At 48.5% G+C, this 23380-nt stretch overlaps 1 protein-coding gene across 2 annotated transcripts in view; it reads right to left on the bottom strand.

Annotated features, from left to right (window-relative positions):
* Positions 1-18022, bottom strand: part of RASGRF1 (Ras protein specific guanine nucleotide releasing factor 1) — a 63034-nt gene extending 45012 nt beyond the window's left edge. For both annotated transcript variants that reach the window (XM_055002872.1, XM_055002873.1), the window contains exons 1-3: positions 17759-18022; positions 4904-5010; positions 728-875 (exon numbers count right to left, since the gene is read on the bottom strand). In XM_055002872.1, the coding sequence (XP_054858847.1) occupies positions 728-875; positions 4904-5010; positions 17759-18022 (519 nt within the window). The remainder of the gene's footprint in view (positions 1-727; positions 876-4903; positions 5011-17758) is intronic.
* Positions 18023-23380: the final 5358 nt, after the last annotated feature.

Genomic DNA, 23380 nt, shown 5'->3' with positions numbered 1-23380 from the left:
CCCCAACATAAAACGTTTTGTGGGTCTGCATAATTCTGGCATCGGGCTGTGGGTATCATTCCTGGCTTAGAGGGCTCACTGTTTTTAAACGGGGCTCCTTTCCACTGCGTCTCTGACATCATGACATTGGGGCTCCCTGGCTGAAACTTGGGGCACAACAGAACTCACTCCGGCTGCGCCACTTCCTCGCGCCCAGCTGCACCACCCTTCTGTGCTAACTTTCTAAACGGAAATCTTCTAGGCACGGGCAATAAAGCTCCTTTCCTATCTTTGGCTATCATTTGTTTAGCTTGAGAAAACCCCATTCTGCCCTCCTACTGGCAGCTATTACAACATTTTAAACATTGACTTCTTATGCATGCCCATCTTCCAAGGACTGTTATATTGAATTTCAAATTCTAGAGATTTATATCAGACATAATGATTGCCAACACGTTCCACTGTGACTGTGAGATGTTAAGTGTTGGGCTGCTATGTGTGAATATACCCTAAGAAGTTTCCCATTACATTTTTATCCAGGTGCCAAATCAGCGGCTCAATCAGGCATCTTTTTGGTGTTCTCCATTTGCATGATGCCAACGTGAAACATCTTCTGGCACAAAACTACCAGCTCAGAAGAATGTGGTTTTGCCTACGGATACGGGGATAAGGGGCCTGAAACAAACCATCCACAAAGCTCTTTTGCACTTTAAAATATCGGCAGATTTGGTGGGCAGGGCTCCGTTACCTCAGATTTCAGACGCTCCGTCTCTATTTCTCCATCTTCAATTTGCTGCCTAAGTTGCTTGGCAACCGTTTTCTCGGTTTCCACAATCTGAAGTAAATGGAGGTACTTCTGCATTAACGCTTCATGCTCTGTAGCAAGAGTCCTATAACTGTTTTACAAATACAACAATTAAACTTTGTCTCCTGACCCATCATCCTGCCTGCCTGCTTGGCATCCCCCTGAAGGTGGGCTTATGACACCCCCACCACATGCAATTGTGGTAGAGAGTGCCCTCAAGTCATAGCTGACTTACGGCGACCCCTGGTGGGGTTTTCATGGCAAGAGACTCACAGAGGTGCCGTTGCCTGCCTCTGCAACCCTGGTCTTTGTTGGAGGTCTCCCGTCCAATTACTAATCAAGGCCGACCCTGCTTAGCTTCTGAGATCTGATAAGATCAGGCTCACCTGAGCTAACTGGGTCAGGACACAGGCATATGACACCCCCACCAGATGCAATTAGCCAGGTCCTATAAATTCCATGGGGCAAGCCATGCTGCAGTTTAAAAACAGGTTGTGGCTTGTTAAAGACCAAGAGGTTTATCCAAGCAGAAGCTTTTGTGAGATAGAACCAGGAGTTTTTTTCAGCAGGAATGTGGTGGAATGGAATTCCGGAACCTCTTGAAAATGGTCACATGGCTGGTGGCCCCGCCCCCTGATCTCCAGACAGAGGGGAGTTGAGATTGCCCTCCGTGCCACTCGGCGGTGCAGAGGGCAATCTAAATTCCCCTCTGTCTGGAGATCAGGGGGCGGGGCCACCAGCCATGTGACCATTTTCTCCTAAGCAACCCACTGAGTTCCACCACCTCTTTTCCCAGAAAAAAAGCCCTGGATAGAACCCATTTTGGTCAGATGAATGAAGTGGAAGAAATATATATACACACACAAACAGAAAAAACAGAGAGGGGGGAATTGTGACCAGCAGAGTTAAAGAGCCATGTTATCCATGAGGTATCGTTTATGGTATTTTAATACAGAAGTCACTTATCTGACAAATTGTTATAACAACAACAACATGTGTTGTCCCTCCAGGATAACTTAATGCCCACTCAGAGTGGTTTACAAAGTGTGTTATTATTATCTTCACAACAATCACCCTGCATGGTGGGTGGGGCTGAGAGAGCTCCGGAGAGCTGTGACTGACCCAAGGTCACCCAGCTGGCTTCAAGTGGAGGAGTGGGGAATCAAGCCCAGCTCTCCAGATTAGAGTCCTGCTGCTCTTCTTAACCAGTACACTAAACTGGCTCTCTTTTGTAGCCTTACAACATTTTTGCCCCTATATTTTGCAAATATACAGCAGCAGGCAAAGAGCTCCCCAGCACCACCACAGGTTAGCAACTCCACTTTCCCCCATCAGAGCCCTAAAGAGAAAGAGTCTGTGCCATCTCCAGGCAGACGCCGCCTACTCCATCCAGCATCTTAAAGTGCTGTCTTTTACTTTCACCTGCCCACTCTGTTCAGCCAGGGGATACCTCCTCCAAGCCCTGATGGCTGTTTTAAGGCCCACTGCAGGGAGATAGCCACAGGTGTTCAGAAACGTTCCTTCTGTCATGTAGCCTAGACTAGTGTTTCCCAACCTTTTTCCCCTGGAGGAACCCCTAAATTAATTTTTCAAACCCTGAGGAATTCCTACCTATGAAAACATTTGCAGGAGAAAAAGTTGGTGGCAGGGAGTGCAATTCAATTACTGCTAAATTGTTGTCAAGAAAATGTATTTGAAAAGAGCTGCTATCTATCTATCTATCTATCTATCTATCTATCTATCTATCTATCTATCTATCTATCTATCTATCTATCTATCTATCTATCTATCTATCTGCCTGCCTGCCTGCCTGCCTGCCTGCCTGCCTGCCTGCCTGCCTGCCTGCCTGCCTGTTTAGCGAGAGTCAGAGAGATCTATCTCTAGCTAGCTAGAGACAGACAGATATCAGCTTATATAACCTTAATAACTGCAACATTTCAAGGGATATTTGGAATTTTTCACAGTATTTCAATTTATTTATTTACTCCAGTTTCCTGAGGAACCTCTCACAATATGCTGCAGAAACCTGGGGGGTTCTGCAGTACTTGGTTGGGAAACTGAGGCATAGTGATCACAGCCCAAGAATTTTGCATAGAAATGTAACCGGCTATATCCATTGTATATCATGGTCTTTAAACCCACCCTTTGCCATTTTTTTTCACCTTCCCACATTGCTGCAGACCCAGCTTTCATATCAGGCATCAGACTAACGTAGGACTCTAGTCCACAATGTCACAAGTCAGTGTACATTTTGAGACTTGCATTTCTTAGCTCATAGGAACTGAAGGAATGGCGCTCCAGCTCCACGATTGGGTAAGATTTCCACCAAGAGGACCTGTCCAGACGAGCTATTCTAAAGCTCTGCTAGATCAGGCAGCTTCATACATTCAGTCAGTCATGCTGGAATTTCTTACTTCAAAATTTATTTTAATAAACACACTGCCAACACCATTTCCCTTATTTATTTTAAGAGATGACTTTTCAGTTCCTGTCTCAAGTTATTCGCGTAGGCTAAGAGCCCAGTGCAATGCCAGCCAATGAAATTATAGCTAATGGGATTGTTTGAATCTGACTGTCTAAGGGGCAAGCTACAAGTGACGAAAACACTTGAACGGCAAGTGAACAGACTCGCATGTATTCCTCCCTGTTCACTTGCGCTCCACTTGCCTTCCACTCGATCACGTAGTGAACAGGGAGGAATGCATGCGAGTCTGTTCACTTGCCGTTCAAGTGTTTTCATCACTTGTAGCTTGGCCCTAACATCCCACCCTCGAATGATACTCTGAAGAAGAGCAGCCCACATTCTATACCTTTAGAGACCGTTCACCATTAGCTTTGAGCACATGATACATGCAATTTTTAGCATGCAACAGGAATCACAATTGACCCAGATGCAATTAATCGCCGTGATCCCATCTGTGATACATGGACAGTGCCCTCCTAAGAACTATGGTTGCCAACTTCCAGATGGGGCCTGGCGATCTCCCAGAATCCCAACTGATCTCCAGACAACAGAGATCAGTTCCCCTGAAGAAAATGGCTGCTTTGGAGAGTTGGCATTATACCTTGCTGAGGGTTTCCCACAGGATCCACCTCCCAAATCTCCAGGAATTTCCCCACCTGGAGTTGGCAACCCTACCAAGAACACTTAAGTATAAATAAACCTAGGATTTTGAATAGATTTGCTTGGAGTTGCTCTTTCAATGTCCCATATGCTTTCTGCCAATCTGGGGATCTAAACCCACAGAAGGAGAAACCTAAGGTCCCATTTTATCCCTTTCAGTGCCAGAATATGCAACTGGGCGCTAGGAGCAAAGCTCAGAATTTTCAAATGTCTGAAGTGTATCAAAGCTGACTTTGGGCTTTGTTCAGGTACTTTATCATGCACCACATCCCAGTTTTCGTCAAAGAACCCAAACCTCCAGGTATCACCTGTGAACGAGGAGGGAGAGAAAAACATCCTCTTTCAGTTTAGTCCGTGATAAAAGAGCATTTTTCGGGGAAGGAACAGAATGGTGAAAGAAAGAGAAATAAGATCAAATAACGACATTGAAACACAACCGTCAAGGGAGCCTAGAAGTTGCTCCAGCTCCAGCTGCAGCTCTCCCCCCTTCTGTTTTCTTCCCTACTTCCATCCTTGGGTATTATCCTCCTGCCTGGAGGGTTGCCAGCACGAGGTTGGGAAATTCCTGGAGATTGGGGGGGGTGGAGCCTAGAGAGGGAGGGGCCTCAGCAGGGTATAATGCTATGGAGTTCACCATTCAAAGCAGCCATTTTCTCCAGGGGAACTGATCTCTCTGGCCTGGAGATCCATTGTAATTCCGGGTGCTCTCCAGCTACTACCTAGAGGTTGGCAACCGTACGCACTGGCCCTCCTGTCCTGCTACCTTCCAGGAATCTGCCTCTGGAAGGAAGGCCTACTGCCCTGCAAACCAAACACCTTGAAGGTTGCAGGGTCCTTTTAACCTTTTTTTCAAGTGTCTAAGTTTGCTTCTTAAGGCAAGAATGATCCATTTCCGATTTCCCCGTCCTCCACCCCACCCTTCAGAACTCATGACGGTATTTTTGTTACCAGGAGCTGGGGGTGGGGTGGAAGAAGGCCTTGCCCGGAGGAGCTACCTTGCATGGCTGATGGCTGCCACCCACTCATCGCAGTCCTTGGAATCTTCTGTCCTCAGCTCCAGGCTTTTCTGGTTCTCATGGTTAAAGTTGACAGTAAAATAGTGCTGTAAAAATAAGGGGAAAGATTGCATTGGGAATTTGCCATCTGACTTCTTGAGACTGTGTGTATCGCCATGATTTGACTGAAACACACGCCTTCTGGGAGCCCTCCAGTTTAAAGATTGTTCCTGTTTCTCTGGGGTTGTGGATGCTTCCTCTATGGGCATTCAATTATTAGAGATGGTCTCATGATAACATCACTCCACTACCCAGCAGAGCTTAAAGACGGTGTTAGTTGAGGGGCAGAGGCAGTGTGTGTGCATGTGAATGGGAAGAAATGGTGGTTTGACCTTGGGAAAGAGAGGGAGACCAACTAGAGACCCTGCTGGGTTGGCTGAAGCAAAGCCCTGCAAGGGTCAGGGACCCTCTGGGGTACTGAGGTGGGACAGCAGACCGGCTGCCACACAAGGCGGCTTCTTGGCCTCCAGTTGGTGTATTGGCCATACGTCTCTCTCAGCCAAATGAAACCAAACCCTGTAATTCTCCCACTGGAACAGCTCATCATTGAGCAAAGTGGAGACTGAGAGAGCGTAAATATGATCAGAGAATCAGAGGGTTGGAAGGGACCTCTAGGGTCATCTAGTCCAACCCCCTGCACAATGCAAGAAATTCACAAATCCCTCCCCCATACACACACCCAGTGACCCCCTGCTCCATGCCCAGAAGGTGGCAAAACACCTCCAGGATCCCTAGCCAAACTGGCCTAGGGAAAATTGCTTCCTGGCCCCAAGGTGGCGATCGGCATTAACCTGGGCATGTAAGAAGGGGCCACGAGAACCAAACACGGATGTAACCCTTCCTGCCCTCCCTCTCATCAGGTTGCTCAGCTGAATTCTAGCTGATTCAACAACTCTTGATGGATGGGTGTCAGTCCATCCGAGCATTTCTGAGGCACGTAGTAGAAGCACAGACCAACTTGGAGTTGAAATGTTTTGGAGCCAGGCCAGAGTCAGCAACTTCAAACACCTCTCTGGCTCTCTACCTTTGGACCCAGCCTCTGGCCAGATGTTATATGGCCAATGAAGTCAGCAGTCACTCCCTCCCCCCTCCCTCAGCCTAGCATGCGGCCATGTGGGTACAGAGGATGCAAGACCAGGGCGCTCTACTGAACTCTCCACTGGAGCACCTGCTTTGCACATAAAAGGTCCCAGATTCAGTCCTGGCATCTTCACCTAAAAGGAAAGACCTCTGCCTGAGAGACTGGAGAGCTGTTGCCAGCCTGAGCAGACAACACTGACCTTGATGGACCAAGGGTCCGATTGGGTCTCAGGTACCTTCATGTCTTCAGCCACTAGCACCTTGAACTCATACCATTTGGCCTGCCTACAGGTGCTTTTTGCTATCTCTACACAGGTTATGTGCTCCAGGTTTAATGCTGCAGGGACATAGATGTTTTTCTCTGCTTTCCCATGCTACTATGCACCTCCTGGCATTTCCCCAGTTTTTTTTATAATCTTTCTCAATCCTGGTTTATTCCAAAGTTTTGGAAAGATTGCAGTAAAGCCTGGAGAGCTACTGTGCGGAGAGGAAATGAGGATTTTCCTGCCCACATGGCAGCCATTTCCTCTAACTTTGTGGCCATTTCCTTCCCCTTACATCCAGGAGGATTTTTTTTTTAAAATCAGCACTAGAGTATTTTTATATCAATATAAGATTGTGCCACTGTGTGTTACCGATCCTCTGAAGTCCCAGCTTTTATTTTTTTTAAAAAAATAAGTAAGCCTCTGGCCCATGCCTTTGCAGAGATATAAGGGGAAAGGTATAACTCCACAACAGAAGGGGCTAGAGTCTTTTTTTTAAAAAACTGAAAGTTGGGCATTCACACAACTTGGTACAAATAGTGGCATATTGTTATATCGAAATCACAATATTCGAGTGTCAACTTCTTTAAAATGAAAAGCCCTGGTGGCCAGGAGGGCTGCTGCTGGGGGAACTGCAGTGGAACCTGCTCTGGGGAAATCTCAGTGCCGCTGTACTTTATCTGCAGCTGCTCCAGCAATGGGGAAACCACACGAGCCCTTTCTGCAGGGAATCTCTTCTGTGCTCAGACAGCTGGATAAATTTAGTGGGCGTTTCAGAAACCTGGTGAAAGGGAGAAAAACTATCCCTGGGTGTGAGTTCTGTTGGCAGAACAGGCAGGGGCATGTTGGAGTATTAAATCCATAATAAATCCAGCATAGAGTTAAATAGCCCTGACCTGGATAGCCCAGGAGAGCCTGATCTCATCAGATCTCATGAAGCTAAGCAGGGTTGGCCTTGGTTAGTAACTGGATGGGAGACCTCCAAGGAAGACCAGGGTTGCAGAGACAGGCAATGGCCAGGCACCTCTGGTAGTCTCTTGCCATGAAAACCCCACTAGGGGTCTCCATAAGTCTGATATGACTTGAGGGCACTCTCCACTACCAGAGTTAAATAAGCTGGAAAACATCAGGGGAAGAAATTCCCCCACATAATCACTATGGGTGAAGCTATCTGGCCCTAGGGATTACTTAAAAGCAAGAGTGCAGTATCACCCACCCACTCCTAATGAAAACCATGTGGCAGATCTCAAGATGGAGAGGGAAACAAGGGAAGTGACCAAAGAGGAGAACGTTGTGATACGAGGAGTCTGAGTACTCTCACACTGATTGCGCTCATTTCATGCCAACTTTACAAACTTCATTGTGACAAGTTGTCGTGCAAATGCAGCGACTCTGGACTTAGTTAGGAGTGGGGCTCAAGACCTGGTGTGAGATGTAAATTTTGTTGCACCTGCTGGGAACAGTGGTATTGGCCAAAGTTGCCCTCAGTGGCCAAAACAATCAATTTTGGTTTCAAAATAGGAACTTTGCACAAATGAGGTAAGTCAAAAGGAAGAATTAAGAGTCAAATCTCTCCAGGATACCTGGCGGCGGTGGTGGAGAGTGCTGTCAAGTCATAGCTGACTTACATCGACCCCTGGTGGGGTTTTCATGGTAGGAGACTAACAGAGGGGGTTTGCCATTGCCTGCCTCTACAACCCTGGTCTTCACTGGAGGTCTCCCATCCAATTACTAACCAAGGCCGACCCTGCTTAGCTTCTGACATCTGACAAGATTAGATTCTCTTGGGCTATCCAGGTCAAGGCAAATGAAATCCTACCCTCAAATCAGTGTTTGTTTGTTTGTTTGTATCATTTATAGTCCTCCAGTCTCACAGAGACTCAAGGTGGATTACGTAGTGTGAGATTAGTACAATCAGTATTTCTATACAATATCAAGGATATTTCCATATAATGTCAAGGACATTTCCATAAATGATGCCATAGGGTAAACAAATACAAGTTTACAAAGACAGCATTAGCAAGAATCCAATACAGAGCTAAAGAAATGCTGAAACAGAACATAAGCAATTCTAGGACTGACATTAGACAGCATGAAGCACAGGTAGTACATATGAGTACCTATTTAAAGCAACAGGTAATATGTAAGGCAAGTAGGTACCCCATGGCGCAGAGTGGTAAGCTGCAGTACTGCAGCCCAAGCTCTGCTCACGACCTGAGTTTGATCCTGGTGGAAGCCAGGTTCAAATAGCCTGCTCAAGGTTGACTCAGCCTTCCATCCTTCCAAGGTTGCTAAAATGAGTACCCAGTTTCCTGGGCCTTCCTGGGGAAGGCAATGGCAAACCACCCTGTAACAAAAGTCTGCCAAGAAAACGTCATGATGCGACGTCCCCCCATGGGTCAGTAATGACTCGGTGCTTGCTTACATAATACGTAAGGCAACCCCTAGTGGGGTTTTCATGGCAAAAGAGTAACAGGTGGTTTTCCTTTGCAGCCCTTGTCTTCCTTGGAGGCCTCCCGTCCGATTACTAACCCAATGAAATCCGATGAGATCAGATTCACCTGGACTCAGGTCAGGACCCAGGATACCTTGGAAACTATTAAAACTATACTAACTGAGACCCAGATAGAATGCACGCCTCAAATCAGGAAAGCCTAGAATCACGGCTCCATGCGTCATTAATGACTCAAGTCAAGGAAGCCATAAAAGGCAAAAATGTTTCTTTTAAATAGTGGAACGTTTCCATGTTTGATGTAAACAGAAAGGAACCAAGTCCTGGCAAAACAAATGTAAGTTGATAATGAGGTGAGCAAAAAGAGAACTTGAGGAGCAGATGGCTAAAAAACATCACGACAAATTATAAGCATTTCTTCAAATATATCAGCGAGTGAAGCATTCAGGCCTTTGGATGACCAAGGATTGAAAAGACTAGATTGAAAAGATTGACAGAAAAACTTAATGAATCCTTTGCCTCTGTATCCACAGTGGAAAGACTGCGGGGCCCGTACCCATGCTAGAGGTACTGTCGATTTTGCAAGCGTCCTACGTTCAGTCATGAAAAAGTTAAATTGTTATTCTGTTTAGTCAGATAGCTAGTTAGCATAGGACCACTTAGGCCTTGAGTAATGTTCCCACCATAGAAAGGGGAGTTTTTAGTCTGAATGAAGGAATCTAGGATTGTCTGTTGGATGATCCAGTTTATTGGAGGGCAGTTAACTAGCAACATATACTAAGGTTTTATTGCTCTTTGTTCAGTTCAGTTTCAGTTCTAAGTCTATCTCAGTCTTTCTCTCCAGCCATCAAGATGTAGCTAGTTAGTACATTTTCTTACCAAATGTACTCTTTTCCCTGATGTGTAGTAAAAAGTCTTTTTCTAGAGCTAAAACCACAGAAGTCTATCTACTTATTTCCAATGCGCTAATATCAAACTCTGCTACTTTCGTTACTTTAGAGGTGCTGTTTTTGGGAAGGGTGTCTGAAGAACTGGATCAAATTTGAGTTGAAGTTCTAAGTTAACCCAGTCTAAGCCCTTTGACATCAATGGGCTTAGACTGGAGTAACTCTACTTAGGATTGCACTGTACAACTACTAGGAAAACAGAGACAAGAAAGTCTGAAGGTTCAGACAACATAAATCTAAGGGTTCTTAAGGAACACAAAAGCTCCGTTTGCACCAAGGGGTGGGCAGTCGCACAAGCACAGTCAAGGAAGGCCTAGCGAGCACTATCGGAACGGTTGCTCCCACAACACCATGGTTGAATTGAGGCTAATAATAGGAGGGAGTGCCTACAGTCAGGGCTCATTTCGAGGGGGAACGTGCAGGAATGCAGTTCCAGCAGATCCCCAAAGAGGTCACATGACAGGTGGCCCCGCCCACCTGACTCTCGGCCATTTTGGGCCCGCTTCAGCCTGGATTGGGGCCGAAACGGCCCAGATTGGGCCTCTGACGGGTGGTGGGTCACTCTCCCAATCAGCAGCGGCCCGATCTTGACCGTTTTGGGCCCCTTTTTGGCCATTTTCAGCCCCTTTTTGCCATTTTGGGCCCAATTTCAGCCCTGAGTGGCCAGAATTGGGTCCAAAACAGCCAGGATAGGTGAGGTCAGGGGGTGTGGCATGTGCAAACCAGTTATGCCAATGACACACTTCTGGTGCTGTCAAGGGGTGTGGCATATGCTAATGAGTTATGCTAATGAGTTCCTCCAGCTCTTTTTCTACAAAATGACCCCTGCCTACAGTTATAGCTCCGGCCTGATGTCTGCAAGCACTCACAGCAGGGCTGTAAAGACTCAAGGTGAGGCCTCATAGCGTAGGCCCTGGGTGGCTAGCCATGCACTCTGCTGTCAGACTTAAATCTCCCCCTGGGCTTTCCACCACCTCTACTCATGAGGTTCTGGGGTGACTGAAGAGGGGGTCCTTAGCAAAACTGCTGCCTCTCCTGGGTGGGTTCCTCAGCTGTCCCAGTCTTTGATGTGGTTTCTGCTCATGGCAGGGCCCACCCGGGCTTCTGGCCTCCCAGAGGGAGGTATATCCTCCGATGGCCCCTGGAAGACAGAGGACCCACAGACTATAGGGTCTGGAAGGCTTTGACCTCCGTGGGGCCCATGATCGCGGCATCCTCGTGCTCCAAGCAGGACTCCTCCGTTCATCCCTGACACCAAATATGAAATGGTTGACTCACTAACCATATATGTAACATCGCCCAAATTGGCCTCTGGGAGACCTGGAGAGTGTCAAATGTCATGATCTTTTTTTAAAAGGGGTCCAGAAGGGATCCAGGGAATTACAGGCCTGTGAGCATTTGTACATGCAGAACTGCAGGCGGACACAGACAGAAGCAGAAAGGGGCTCAGCTCGCAAGCTATTTTTAGCTTCCCTTGGCATTTACTGCATTTGTGTTAATTTTCATCAAGGAGGTTTCTAGCCCAGCAGAATGGTTTTTTTTTTTTGGTGCGGTTCACTTGCTCTCCTTTCCTTCAGTCTCCTAGGAAACAAGCAATGTTCTCTAAGGCCAGAGCCTGAATTGAATAACTTGGAAAATAAATAAGGAGACAGGTCGCTCCACCCATCCATTGTCCCTCTGGCCTCTGTTCTCAGTTAAATTGATTTCTGGCAGTGGCTGGGACCAGCAGATACAGGATGGCACTCTTCAAAGCCATGGAGAAGCAGGGAAGACGTCCTGCTGGCCATTCGTTTTCCCAAGCAGCCACTAGGCTAGGCCCTGTTGCCCCTTCCCCCCATCCCAACAGCCATTTATTTCCCTTGCTACGTGGAATGCAATGCTGGTAGGGATGGCAAACCAGCCAGAAAGATGCAGAGACGCAGGGGCTTGCACACGGCAGCCTAGGAAAGCTGGAACACACCCAGTTTGATCCCCAGGCCAGAATGCCCCAAGATGCCTTTCTCCCTTTTCACCAGGTGCCTGTGTACCAACAACTGTAATTACGCTGCCAGGCTCAGTGGGGAGTCCAAAACACCCCGGAGGCCTTGTGTAGATAGTTGTTTAACGGTGCAATTCTAAGCCCTTTCTCCGAATGGGAGAAATAATACTGGCTAAACCCTGTGGCTGTGATGCCAGCGTAACTCAGAGAGATGCCAACATAGCTGAAGATATACTGGTGCCAATGCCAGCACTATACTGGTATAACCCCAATGCCTGTATAGAATTAGGCAGCATTTGGCACACATTTGGGTGGGGGGAGTGGGGCTTCGTTGGCATCCTAAACTTCCCCAGCCTATCCCCTACCCATCATCATCATCATCACAACAACAACAACAACAACAACAACAACAACAACAACTGTGCTTATATGCCACTCTTCTAGACAGATTAGTGCTCCACTCAGAGTGGTGAACAAGTTTGTGTTATTATTATCCCCACAATCCAGCTGGGGAGCTGGGGCTGAGAGGCGTGGCTTGCCCAAGGCCACCTACTGAGCTCATAGCAGTAGTGGGATTCGAACCTGTAGAGTGCTGATACGCAGCCAAACCACTTAACCGCTGTGCTACAGCACCCAGTATTATTTTACACCTGCTACAACTCTGGTGTCATTGGAAACATTCCCATAAAGAAGTCATGTTCTCCTTAGTCTCCGGTGCTGCCTCTAAGCTGTGCCACAACTCAGGATAAGCCAGCAGCCCACCACAGCTCTTCAACAGTAACAACAACAACAACAACAACAACAACAACAACAACAACAACAACAACAACAACAGCGCTTATATACCACTCTTCTAGACAGATTAGTGCCCCATCTAGAGTGGTCAACAATTTAGTGATATTATTATCCCTACAAGGCAGCTGGGGAGCTGGAGCGGAGAGGAGTGGCTTCCCCAAGGCCACCCACTGAGCTCATGGCAGCAGTGGGATTCGAACCAGTAGAGTGCTGATTCACAGCCGAACCACTTCACCACTGTGCTACAGCAGCTGTTTTTCATAAAACGAGCAGCTTTCTTTCAAAGCCACACAAGGACAGGTAAAGGCTGGGTCAAGAGGAGCTGCTTAACCCTTTGGCTGTTTTTTCATACAAACTTGTCCATGCCCCCCCCCCGCCAAGCTCCTTTATTTCCTGCAGTGAGAAGCTACTGTGACCCTGTCTCTCTTCCCCTCTCCATTCCCTAAGAAGGCAGCTTGAAAGGAATAATTTTTGAGACAATGCACAGTAGGAAGTAGCCACCCTGTTGTCAGCCCCAGGCGCTGGCACTGCCTCTGTTTGCTCAGCAGCAGGCAAATAGGTACAAAAGAGACCCTATTCCAAGGTGCAGAGGGCATGGCAATTGCACCAGAGTCCCCCAAAACTCCCCAATCATCGGGCAGGGTGCCAACAGTGCTCCATCAAGGGAAGCAGACCACCGAGGCAATAGCTCCAAGGACGCTCCCCTGTCACCATACTGTTGCTACCCACGTGCAGAACCCAGCAAGAAAGGGAACCAAGGAAGCACAGCATGCACACATACACACAGAGCACTGGGAGGCCCAGGGCCAGTGGGAGCTCCGGAGATGGCGCTCTGGGGCAGAGGGGGGAGGCGCTTCTGTGTGCGCAGCATTTTGTACATCGCCAGTCCTGGAGAGAACCATCCACTGTATGCCTTGCTTGGCTTATGCTGATCCCCCAACAAAGCACAGGGAAGCCCCAAAGGGGCACATTGTCTGTAAAACAGATCAGCCCCCTGCTAGTCAGAAGAGCGGCCAGTTGTCTACTCTAGAGATCTGGCCAGTCACTGGAACCAGTTTGCTGCATGACGCCCTTTCAAGTCAAAGGAGGCGAGGAGGGCTCCACAGGGCTTCAGGTACAAGAGCACACACTCTACAACAGCACACTGTGCACTCGCCCCTCTAAGGTCCATAGAGTCAGGTGTCAACCAAAATGTTCCTTTGCAGCTTTTCATTGGCCTCCCAAACCTGCTCTGGCCAGTCACCACACGTCTTCCCTGCTCTCTTGGAGTCTCCTTAGCTTGCAAGCTGCACAGAGTACAATGACACCTTGTAATCTGGTCCTCCCAAGCCTCCTCTGACATCATCATCATCATCATCACTGTGCTTATATACCGCTCTTCTAGACAGATTAGTGCCTTGCCCAGAGCAGTGAACAAGTTAGTGTTATTATTATCCCCACAATGCAGCTGGGGAGTTGGGGCTGAGAGGAGGGGCTTGCCCAAGGCCACCTACTGAGCTCATAGCAATAGTGGGATTCGAACCAGCAGAGTGCTGATTCGCAGCCAAACCACTTAACCACTGCGCTACAGCTGGGTAAAGACATCTAAAGCTCTTCTCCTTCCAGGCCCTTTGCCTGCTTCTCTACCTCCCTCATATTACGCTGCTCCAGTGATCAATTTTATACACAGCCTCCAAAGATCATATATACATTCTGCATTCTGGTGGAAAGCAATTATTGCTTTTCCTCAAAGACTAAGAACCACAAACAAATCAAGCAGACTGGGCTGGGTGGAAGTTACCGATGAAAGGACACTTCTGGGCAGCCAGGTCTTGAACAAGACTTCCCATCATGTCGGTACAAGCGACTTAGATGTTTGTTACTGTCTTAGGGAAAGTTCCATAGCCCAGGCTTTATGAAAGAAAATATAAAAGTAACGAGACCAGCAGCACCTTTAAGACTAACTAACTTTATTGTAGCATAAGCTTTCGAGAACCACAGCTGTCTTCATCAGAGCATCTGATGAAGAGAGTTGTGGTTCTTGAAAGCTTATGCTACAGTAAAGTTGGATAGTCTTAAAGGTGCTACTGGACTCTTCACTGTTTTGCAACTACAGACTAACACAGCTAACTCCTTTGAAAATACAAAAGGTCACTTTTTTCTGACAATGAATGCTTGGGACAAAAACGAGTCCTTTTTCTTCAAAACAATGAAAATGGGCCTTTTGGTTGGCTAAAGGAGTTTTTGCAGAATGATAATCAAGTAAAAAATCTCTTATTGGCACATTTGGGATGGGGGCTGGAACCCTCATCTATTCCTCCCCCTTTGCTGCATGCAGCATTCCTTCTCCTCTGGGGGCCTGGAGGGTTAACTGCTCTCATATGCTTCTCAGTGCGCACGCGCTTTTATATCAGCAGCTTAGCACTGCTGTGGGAATGACAGGTATGCCTGCAGTCAAGCAGTCTCAAATCCTCCGTGGAGATCTGTGCTGCTGCTCATGCTCAAAGAGGGAGGGGGAAAACACTTCCTTGTTCACATAACTGGTCTGCTAGAAGTTAGAGCATCACACTGAACATTTCTCATTTCAGGTTAAGAGGGTGGTGGTGGTAAAATCTGAACAAAATACAACCAGAAGGCATTTTTTTTTGTTTGAAGCACCAGAACATTTTATCTTCTCACAGATCTGGATATGAAATGCATGAATTAATATCCAAGGCCTCCTGTCTTGACAAAAATGTAATGCTACTCTGAGTTCCCTTCTGAATGCCCACAGCCAATTCCAAGCTTATCCATCTTTCTAGGAGATTCAGCAACAAACTATATCTTAAATGGCGGAGAGCACCCTCAAGTCATAGCTGACTTACGGCAACCCCCGGTTGGGGTTTTCATGGCAAGAGACTAACAGAGGTTGCCTGCCTCTGCAACCCTGGTCTTTGTTGGAGGCCTCCCATCCAATAACTAACCAACCAAGGCTGACCCTGCTTAGCTTCTGAGATCTGAGAAGATCAGGCTCACCTGGGCTATCCAGGTCAGGGCATATTTTAAATACTTTTTTAAAAAATATGACTGCAACAATAAACACATCACTTGTTGGGGCTCCATTAGATGTGACTGAAGGCAGTTAACTTAGATGAGCAGCCACATTAATCAGAAACAGGCAAAAGATATTTCTGAATGCTAATCCACCTCTCAGGCTAGCTGAGGAAGAGATGCTGTAGGCTAAGGCTCTTTCCTCCAGCACGTTCAACTGATAGAGGTCAGCCAGGATTCAGGTACCCATGGATGACAGAAGGATGGCCAATAAGTTCCAGAACCTCAATCCAGCCTCAATCACACACTCTGGAATCTCACACACACACATCACTAACTGCCATTTGCAGATTGGTCTATCATCTTCAGTTTTGTTCAGTTTGACTGACAGCTTCCAGGGTCTCAGGAAGAGAAGGACTTCTCGACCACCACTGACTATCTGGCAAGCTAGATGTGCTTCTTCGCATGAATCACATGTTCTTCAATCACTGAGCCATGCTCTCTTCCACCAACCGCTCTGATATGGGTCTTCATCAGGCCCACAAAAGAGCAAGATTTCTGCCTATCATTTACTCGTAAAAATCCTCTGGCTCCAGACGCTGCGCGGCTTCACGGTCAACAAAGCAAAGGCTATCCACACAGCAGCCACCCAGGAAAAGCAAGATTGTTAGGAATCCCATTGGAGAAGTTTGAGAAGAGAGGCCCAACCTCTTCCTCAAGAAAACCACAAGGGGTCCAAACTCTTTTTGTGGCAAACCAAACACCTAAAATCTCAGCCTCCCATTCCGCAATATTTGTTAACACTGTACCACACTCTCCCTCCAGAGCACCTGGCATATTGGCCCAGGACTGGCACGGCTCAGGTCCAGCATCACACGTCTTGGGGCCATTCTCTGGACCGATAGGGAGAGGCCCTTTACAGGACAGAGGCAGTTTACTGAGAAATGGCGTGCGATTTATGGGAAATGCTGTGAAAACTCAATGAATGCTGAATAATACTGCTAAAAATGCAAGTGAAGGGAGAGTTCTCTGTGACTGAAGAATTGCACAAGAAGGTGCCTCAAAAACCGCTTTTGAAATGCCAGCCTAGGCATTAATAAAACTGATAGCAGCTGCAAAACTGGATGCACGCACAACACAGATCCAGAGCAGTTAGCCGTGTTAGTCTGTAGTAGCAAAATAGTAAAGAGTCCAGTAGCACCTTTAAGATGCATCTGATGAAGAGAGCTGTGGCTCTCGAAAGCGTATGCTACAATAAAGTGGGTTAGTCTTAAAGGGGCTACTGGACTCTTTACTGTTTTACACGCAACACAACAACTGGATCAGGCAGAAGCACCTCTCTGGAAAAACCTGCCCTTGTACTTGAAAATCCCGGCTGTAGTCCAAGCAGGGTCAGCAATCACCCTGTGGAAGACTGGGCAATGCTCTTCTGTACCCTCTCCAGGAAGCAGAGTCCACTAGTTCGACAGCAAGCAATGCTGTCCTTGCATTACTCTAAGGAGGCCTCTCTGTATTTAAAAACCTACCAGGTCACTAAAGGATCACATCCCTCATCGCTACAATCAAATCATTGCTCCTGGGCCCTGCCAAGGTGTCAGTTCATCTCCCAAAGCTCTGTAGGCCTTCTCAAATGCATCCCCAGTGGCTTTGGATTTTCCACAGAAGGTTCTGGGATTGAGTGCAAAAGTGCCCACCTGGGTCAACATAAACGTCACCTCCTGTGCAGCTATCAAGTTGTAGGGAAGGAGGGCAGGTTGCTGCAGAAGCCTCCAATGTTTCTCCACTGGGGGCGCTGTTGTGTTCCAACCAGCCACCTAATTAATACGGCTGATTACCCCTAATGTAGCAACAAGCCCCCCAAAATCTCCTGCTCAGTTTAATTCATTTATTGGCCTGAGCAGGTTCTTTGGGAAGGGTGGGGAGAGGCGCTGAAAAGAGGATCCTTCTGCTGGATCCGCATGATCTAGTGCTAGATCCAGAAATAGGGGTGAGTGGGGTGGGGGCTGCCGTGGCTGCAGAACTCGGAAAGCTGGGGACGGGGGAGGGGGGCTTCCTGTGCCTCTAGAGGGGAAAGAAAGCAACGAGGGTTGCCACAAGCAAAGACAGAAATCCCACCGCGGGCATCACCCGCAGCAGCCAGGCGCTTGGGTGGTCCCCGCGCCCCTCCCGGTCCGTGCAGAAAGAGGCAGCCGGAGAGAGATCGCGAAGAGCGGCGGGAGCCCCAGCTGCCCCCTGACGGCCGCCTCTGCCCCCCGCGGCCGCCCGCCCCACCTGCTTCTCGAGGGGGTCCTTGGGCTTGGGCGAGGGCGCCCGGTCGCACACGCAGCCCTCGAGCAGGTAGAGGCCGGCCGGCCTGGAGCTGGAGTCGCTCTCGAAGTAGAAGAGCATGTTCTGCAGCAGGGCGAACCACTTGGGGTGCCATTTGGTGTTGTCCGAGCTCCGCTTGCTCAGGTAGCCGCGCCGGGCGCCGTCCTTCTTGGCCAGCAGCCCCAGGTAGACGGCGTGCCCGTCGTTCAGCCGCATCCCCTTCTGCATGGCGCCGGGCCGGGCCGGGCGGAGGGGCCGGCGGGGCCGCGCTCACAGCCCGAGGAGCAGCTGCCGCATCCCGCGCCGCCGCGCCGCCGCAGCCGGGCGCCCCCCGCGCCGCCCTGCCTCTCGCATGCCCGCCGCCGCGGCGCTCAGGCCGGCTGGCGCCTCCTCATCGCTCCGCCGCCGCCGCCGCGCCCGCTGCCGCCAGCCCCGCGCTTCAGCCGCCGCCGAGCGTCATGTGATCAGCACCGCGGACAGCGGCACGCCGACCCGCGTTCAGCACCGCGGACAGCAGCGCCCAGCAGCCGGCCGGCCGCGCCACGCCAGCCGGGGCCAATGGGCGTCGTGCCGAACCGCAGCCCCGACGGGCGCTCGGCGCCGCCTGGCGGGGTCAGGGCGCGCTGGCAGGGGCGCGCCATCCGCGCCACCCCTCGAGGAGCGCAGCCGGCGGCCGCGGCACGGACCGGGCCGGCCGGCCTGCCCCCCCTGCTCCCGGGGCCGCCTCGCCGGCCAGTGCCCGGAATGCCTGCCGCCGAGGAGCGGGCGACCCTTCCACTGGGCGGCGCCGGTGGCAGAAGCCTCGGTAGCCAGACCTGGGCAGCAGGCAGGCTGCCGTAGGGTACCGCAGGGCACCGCCGCCCCTTTGCATCCTCGGCTTCCTACACACTCCCTGGAATTGGACGGGAATGGGTGCCATTCCCAGCTCCAGCTGCACGTGTCCTGCCTGTTGTGTGTGTGTGTTTGGGCTCCTTGGGAAAGCCGAAGGGCCTTTCCTCGGAGACACAAAAGAACGCCTGGAGTTGCAGGACTTGGCTTCACTTAGAGCCCCTCGGGCTCCATTCGCCCTCTGGCTCCGCACTGGCTTGGCCAGAGATTTCTACTGACAGTCCAGGAATCTGGAGCCAATACGTGGCAGCCATTTAATTACTCACAGTGACGACAGGGGTAACATTACATAGCCCCCCCCTCCACGCACGCACACACCTCTGAGCACTGCACACACCAACAGGTGCACGCACACATCTCTGAGCACTGCACACACAAACAGGTGTGCGCACACACTTCTGAGCACTGCACACATGAGCAGGCGCATGAACACACCTCTGAGCACTGCACACACAAACAGGCATACACACACAAACACCTCTGAGCACTGCACACACAAACAGGCACACAAACCCCTCTGAGCACTACACACACAAACAAGCACACATATCCCTTCATGGGGAAAGGAGATCTAAATGTCTGGGAAGAAAGCAAACGTGGGTGCTGCAGACTTGTACATTCAGCACTGGGTGAACTTCTGCAGAGACGGAGCTCCAGCTCTTAAACGCTCCTGGATAAAGGCCTGCTTTGTCTACAGCCCAGGCTTCGGTGCCTCCCAAGCATCTATTGCACCTTTATCCTATGCGTGTTTGTTCAATATGATTCTTGATCTCTCAGGTGCAGGCAAAATGAACAGGTCTCTATGATTGCTGCTTGTTATGGCGCAGGCTCAACACGATTCTTCCTTGTCCATTTTCCCCTCAGAGTTTAAATCCCACCCCCAGCATTTTTGTGTCTCAGAACTGGGTTCTGGAATTTGTCCAGATTCCCAAGCTATGGAACTTGCACATTCCCTTTCTAATGCTGGAAGCAAATCTCAACATATGGAGGTTTAATCAACCCACTTATGGAATGTCAAGTATAAATAAAAGCTTCTGTGCCAATTCCTAGTGCAAAGGCTATATAGATTTTTATTAGACAGAAACTGCAATGTTTGGATTTCCTTTTGAATCGCTAGATGGAGGGGGAAAGGGACAGTGGGGAGAGGGAGAGGGAAGAGAGGGAGAGGGAGGAGAAGGTGGGAGAGCAGGAGTGGGAAAGCGAGAAGAGGGAGGAATGAAATTGGGAATGGGAGAGGGAGGAGAGGGAACAGGAGCAGGAGAGGGAGTGGGAGCAGGATTGGGAAAGGGAGGAAAGGGAGAGCGAGGAGAGCGAGAGAGCGAGGAGAGAGATCCAGAGTATGAGAGGGAGGGAGGAGAGAGTGCAGGAGTGGGAGAGGGAGGAGAGGGAGAGGGAGTGGGAGTGGGAAAGGGAGGAGAGGGAGAGTGAAAGCAAGGAGACAGCGAGAGTGAGGAGAGAGATCCGGAGTAGGAGAGGGAGGGAGGAGAGAGTGCAGGAGTGGGAGAGGGAGAGGGAGCGGGAAAGAGAGGAGAGGGAGACCGAAAGCAAGGAGAGAGCAAGAACCAGGAGAGAGATCCAGAGTAGGAGAGGGAGGGAGGAGAGAGTGCAGGAGTGGGAGAGGGAGGAGAGGGAGAGGGAGTGGGAGTGGGAAAGGGAGGAGAGGGAGAGCGAAAGCAAGGAGAGAGTGAGAGTGAGGAGAGAGATCTGGAGTAGGAGAGGGAGGGAGGAGAGAGTGCAGGAGTGGGAGAGGGAGAGTGAAAGCAAGGAGACAGCGAGAGTGAGGAGAGAGATCCAGAGTAGGAGAGGGAGGGAGGAGAGAGTGCAGGAGTGGGAGAGGGAGGAGAGGGAGAGCGAAAGCAAGGAGAGAGGGAGAGCCAGGAGAGAGATCCGGAGTGGGAGCAGGAGAGGGAAAGGGAGAGAGAGATCTTGGTATTCAGTAGTATCAGGAACACAGAAGAAAATTATGTATCAGAAGCTGAATGGAGAGGCAGAGGATGTGTGTTTGTGGATGCAGTAGTTTACCAACAGTTGGAACCGTAAGGGTATTTTGTGGATGGAAGGAATTTCTTCTAGGGTGGTTTCTTGACACTTAGCTGTCTTTATATCAATACAAAAAGAAGGCTGAAGGGGCAAAGGTTTGGCCTTTCTTCATCCCGTCTTCCTGAGATGAAGCGTTCACCTTGCCTGAATTTCCAGATCCCATCTTCGCTTGAATGTCCCCCTTTGACAGATCAAGATGGGTAGCCATGTTAGTCTGTCTGTAGCAGTGGAAAAGAGCAAGAGTCCAGTGGCGCCTATAAGACTAACAAAATTAGTAGCAGAATATGAGCTTTTGTAAGCCACAGCTCACTTCTTCAGATAACTGAAATATCTTCTTCAGGTATCTGAAGAAGTGAGCTGTGGCTCACGAAAGCGCATAATCTACCACTAATTTTATTAGTCTTATAGGTGCTACTGGACTCTTGCTCTTTTCTCCTTTGACAGTGGCCTTTGTAAGTCCCGGGATGCAAGGTGACCCAGGTTGTACTGCTCTAGACCTGGGATCAGCGTAGTGTAGGATAAAGGGAAACGTACATGTGCTTCCTTGATTAAAGCCTGTATGGTCCATTTTGTGCTGAAGACGGGAACAGCAGAAATGCCACCCCCATTCACCTCTGATCTGTTCTGCCGTTAAAAATGCTGGCAGTGTTCAGGTCTCATATCTACATTATGCAGGAAGTGACATGGGGAAACATTGGCAGCTAATACTACAGGTGCTGTTTTTTGCAGTGTGATATTTAGGCCAATGGCAACTAGCAGCAAGTATGGGTAACATACAGAACAGAATGCCTTCACAGGATTTCAGTGCCCTTTAAGTCTCTGTATGGAAAAAAATAACATGGAAGGGGCGGGGGAGTAATCTCCAAATACGAGAAGCTGACATTATGTACAGAGTATAATTTTAACTGAAGTTTCTTTTAACCTTTATATTGTATACCAGATAAAGTTATGTTTTGTTTTAAAAGCTTGAATCCGGTCATCGACCATAATAAAATTTACAACTTACTACTACAGGGTTGGAATTCATCCCTGATCCCTTGAGAGTGACCAAATCACCTTCGGGGTCAAAGAAAGGTGGGGAATATTTATTTGTAGTCTTTGTCGTTTCCCTTCACTGACCCAGGTCTACCTTCTTTAAACAGGATTGAAGAATGTCTGGGAAATTGTGTCAATTAATTTTGTTTCACCTGGTAAATGTGGCTAAGTCATGAATCACCATGGTAACGTCTAGGAATTGTCTGGAAAATGGAGGGGGCATTAATGTTTGTTTTCGGTTTGAGGAAAATTATGCCAATATACTTCCCATATCGAGTGTGTCTGTCAAGATTATTTGCACCATCTGAATATGCATCCATGACCAAATTAACTTCATATATACATAATAGACCAATCTTAGAATTTCAGAAAAAATGGAAAGTCTTTTTTGACTACGTAGCTTAAAATGAAGAAAAATTAAGAATAGTTATTAGTAAAGTAGACCAACTGTAAAATTAACATTTTAAAACTTCGATTATAAATATGGAGTGTATGTAAGTAAGGGGATGGAGAGGAGAAATAGTTTTGTAGTGTACTAGGCTGTTATAGATCCAGAGGAGTTAGCCGTGTTAGTCTGTAGTAGCAAAATAGTAAAGATTCCAGTAACACCTTTAAGACTAACCAACTTTACCGTAGTATAAAATTTTGAGAACCACAGCTCTCTTTGTCAGATGCAATCTAACAGAGAGCTGTGGTTCTCGAAAGCTTATGCTACAGTAAAGTTGGTTAGTCTTAAAGGTGCTACTAGGCTCTTTACTATTAGGCTGTTATATATTCTGTTTTTATTGTTTTTGTGTATTGTTATATATCTTGCTTATATTATTTTATCCATTGTTTATTGTCTTTGTTGTTTATTGTTTTTCTTTACTTTCAAATAAAAAATTAATAAAAAAAGAACAAAAAATAAAGTTATGCATGGGGCAGAGGAAACGGATAGAGGTGTTCTCCTATAATATTAGAACTTGGGGGCACCCGATGTAGTTGATCAGCAATAGATCCAGGACAGATGAAAGGAAATACTTCTTTACTCAAGGAGTAATTCAGTTGTGGAATTCGCTGCTGGTGGATTCAGTGAAGGCCACAAGCACAGATGGCTTTGAAAGAGGATTAGACAGATTTATGGAAAAATGAATCCATGAAAAGCTACTGGTCATGGTAAATTAGGGGCACCTCCATATCCAGAGGCAGTCAACCTTTGAATGGCAGTGCCATGAGGCGGCATCAGGAGAAGGCCTTGTCCTCTCTGTCCTGTTGCTGTCCCTCCAGAGTAATTGGTTGACTACTGGGTGAGACAGGATGCTGAATTAGATGGGTTGCTGATCTGGTCCAGCAGGGCTCTTCTTAAGTTCCTATATTCAACACACCTATTTGTTGCTTGAAGATTCTGAGCTGAGGTGCCGTGCAGCTTCTCACATCATGTCCTGACATCATGAAAAGCTCACGAAGTGAATACATCTTACCAGGGCTTTTTTTTTCTGGGAAAAGAGGTGATGGAACTCAGTGGTGGAACTCGGGACCGCACAATGACGTCACTTTGGGTCAGCTGGAACAAGGGGGGAGATTTTTAAAGTTTAAATTGCCTGAGGTGAAAATGGTTACATGGCCGGCGGCCCCGCCCCCTGA

Source organism: Eublepharis macularius, chromosome 18 (assembly GCF_028583425.1).
Source record: "Eublepharis macularius isolate TG4126 chromosome 18, MPM_Emac_v1.0, whole genome shotgun sequence".
Lineage (NCBI taxonomy): Eukaryota > Metazoa > Chordata > Lepidosauria > Squamata > Eublepharidae > Eublepharis > Eublepharis macularius.
This window is presented reverse-complemented; position numbering and strand designations above follow the sequence as displayed.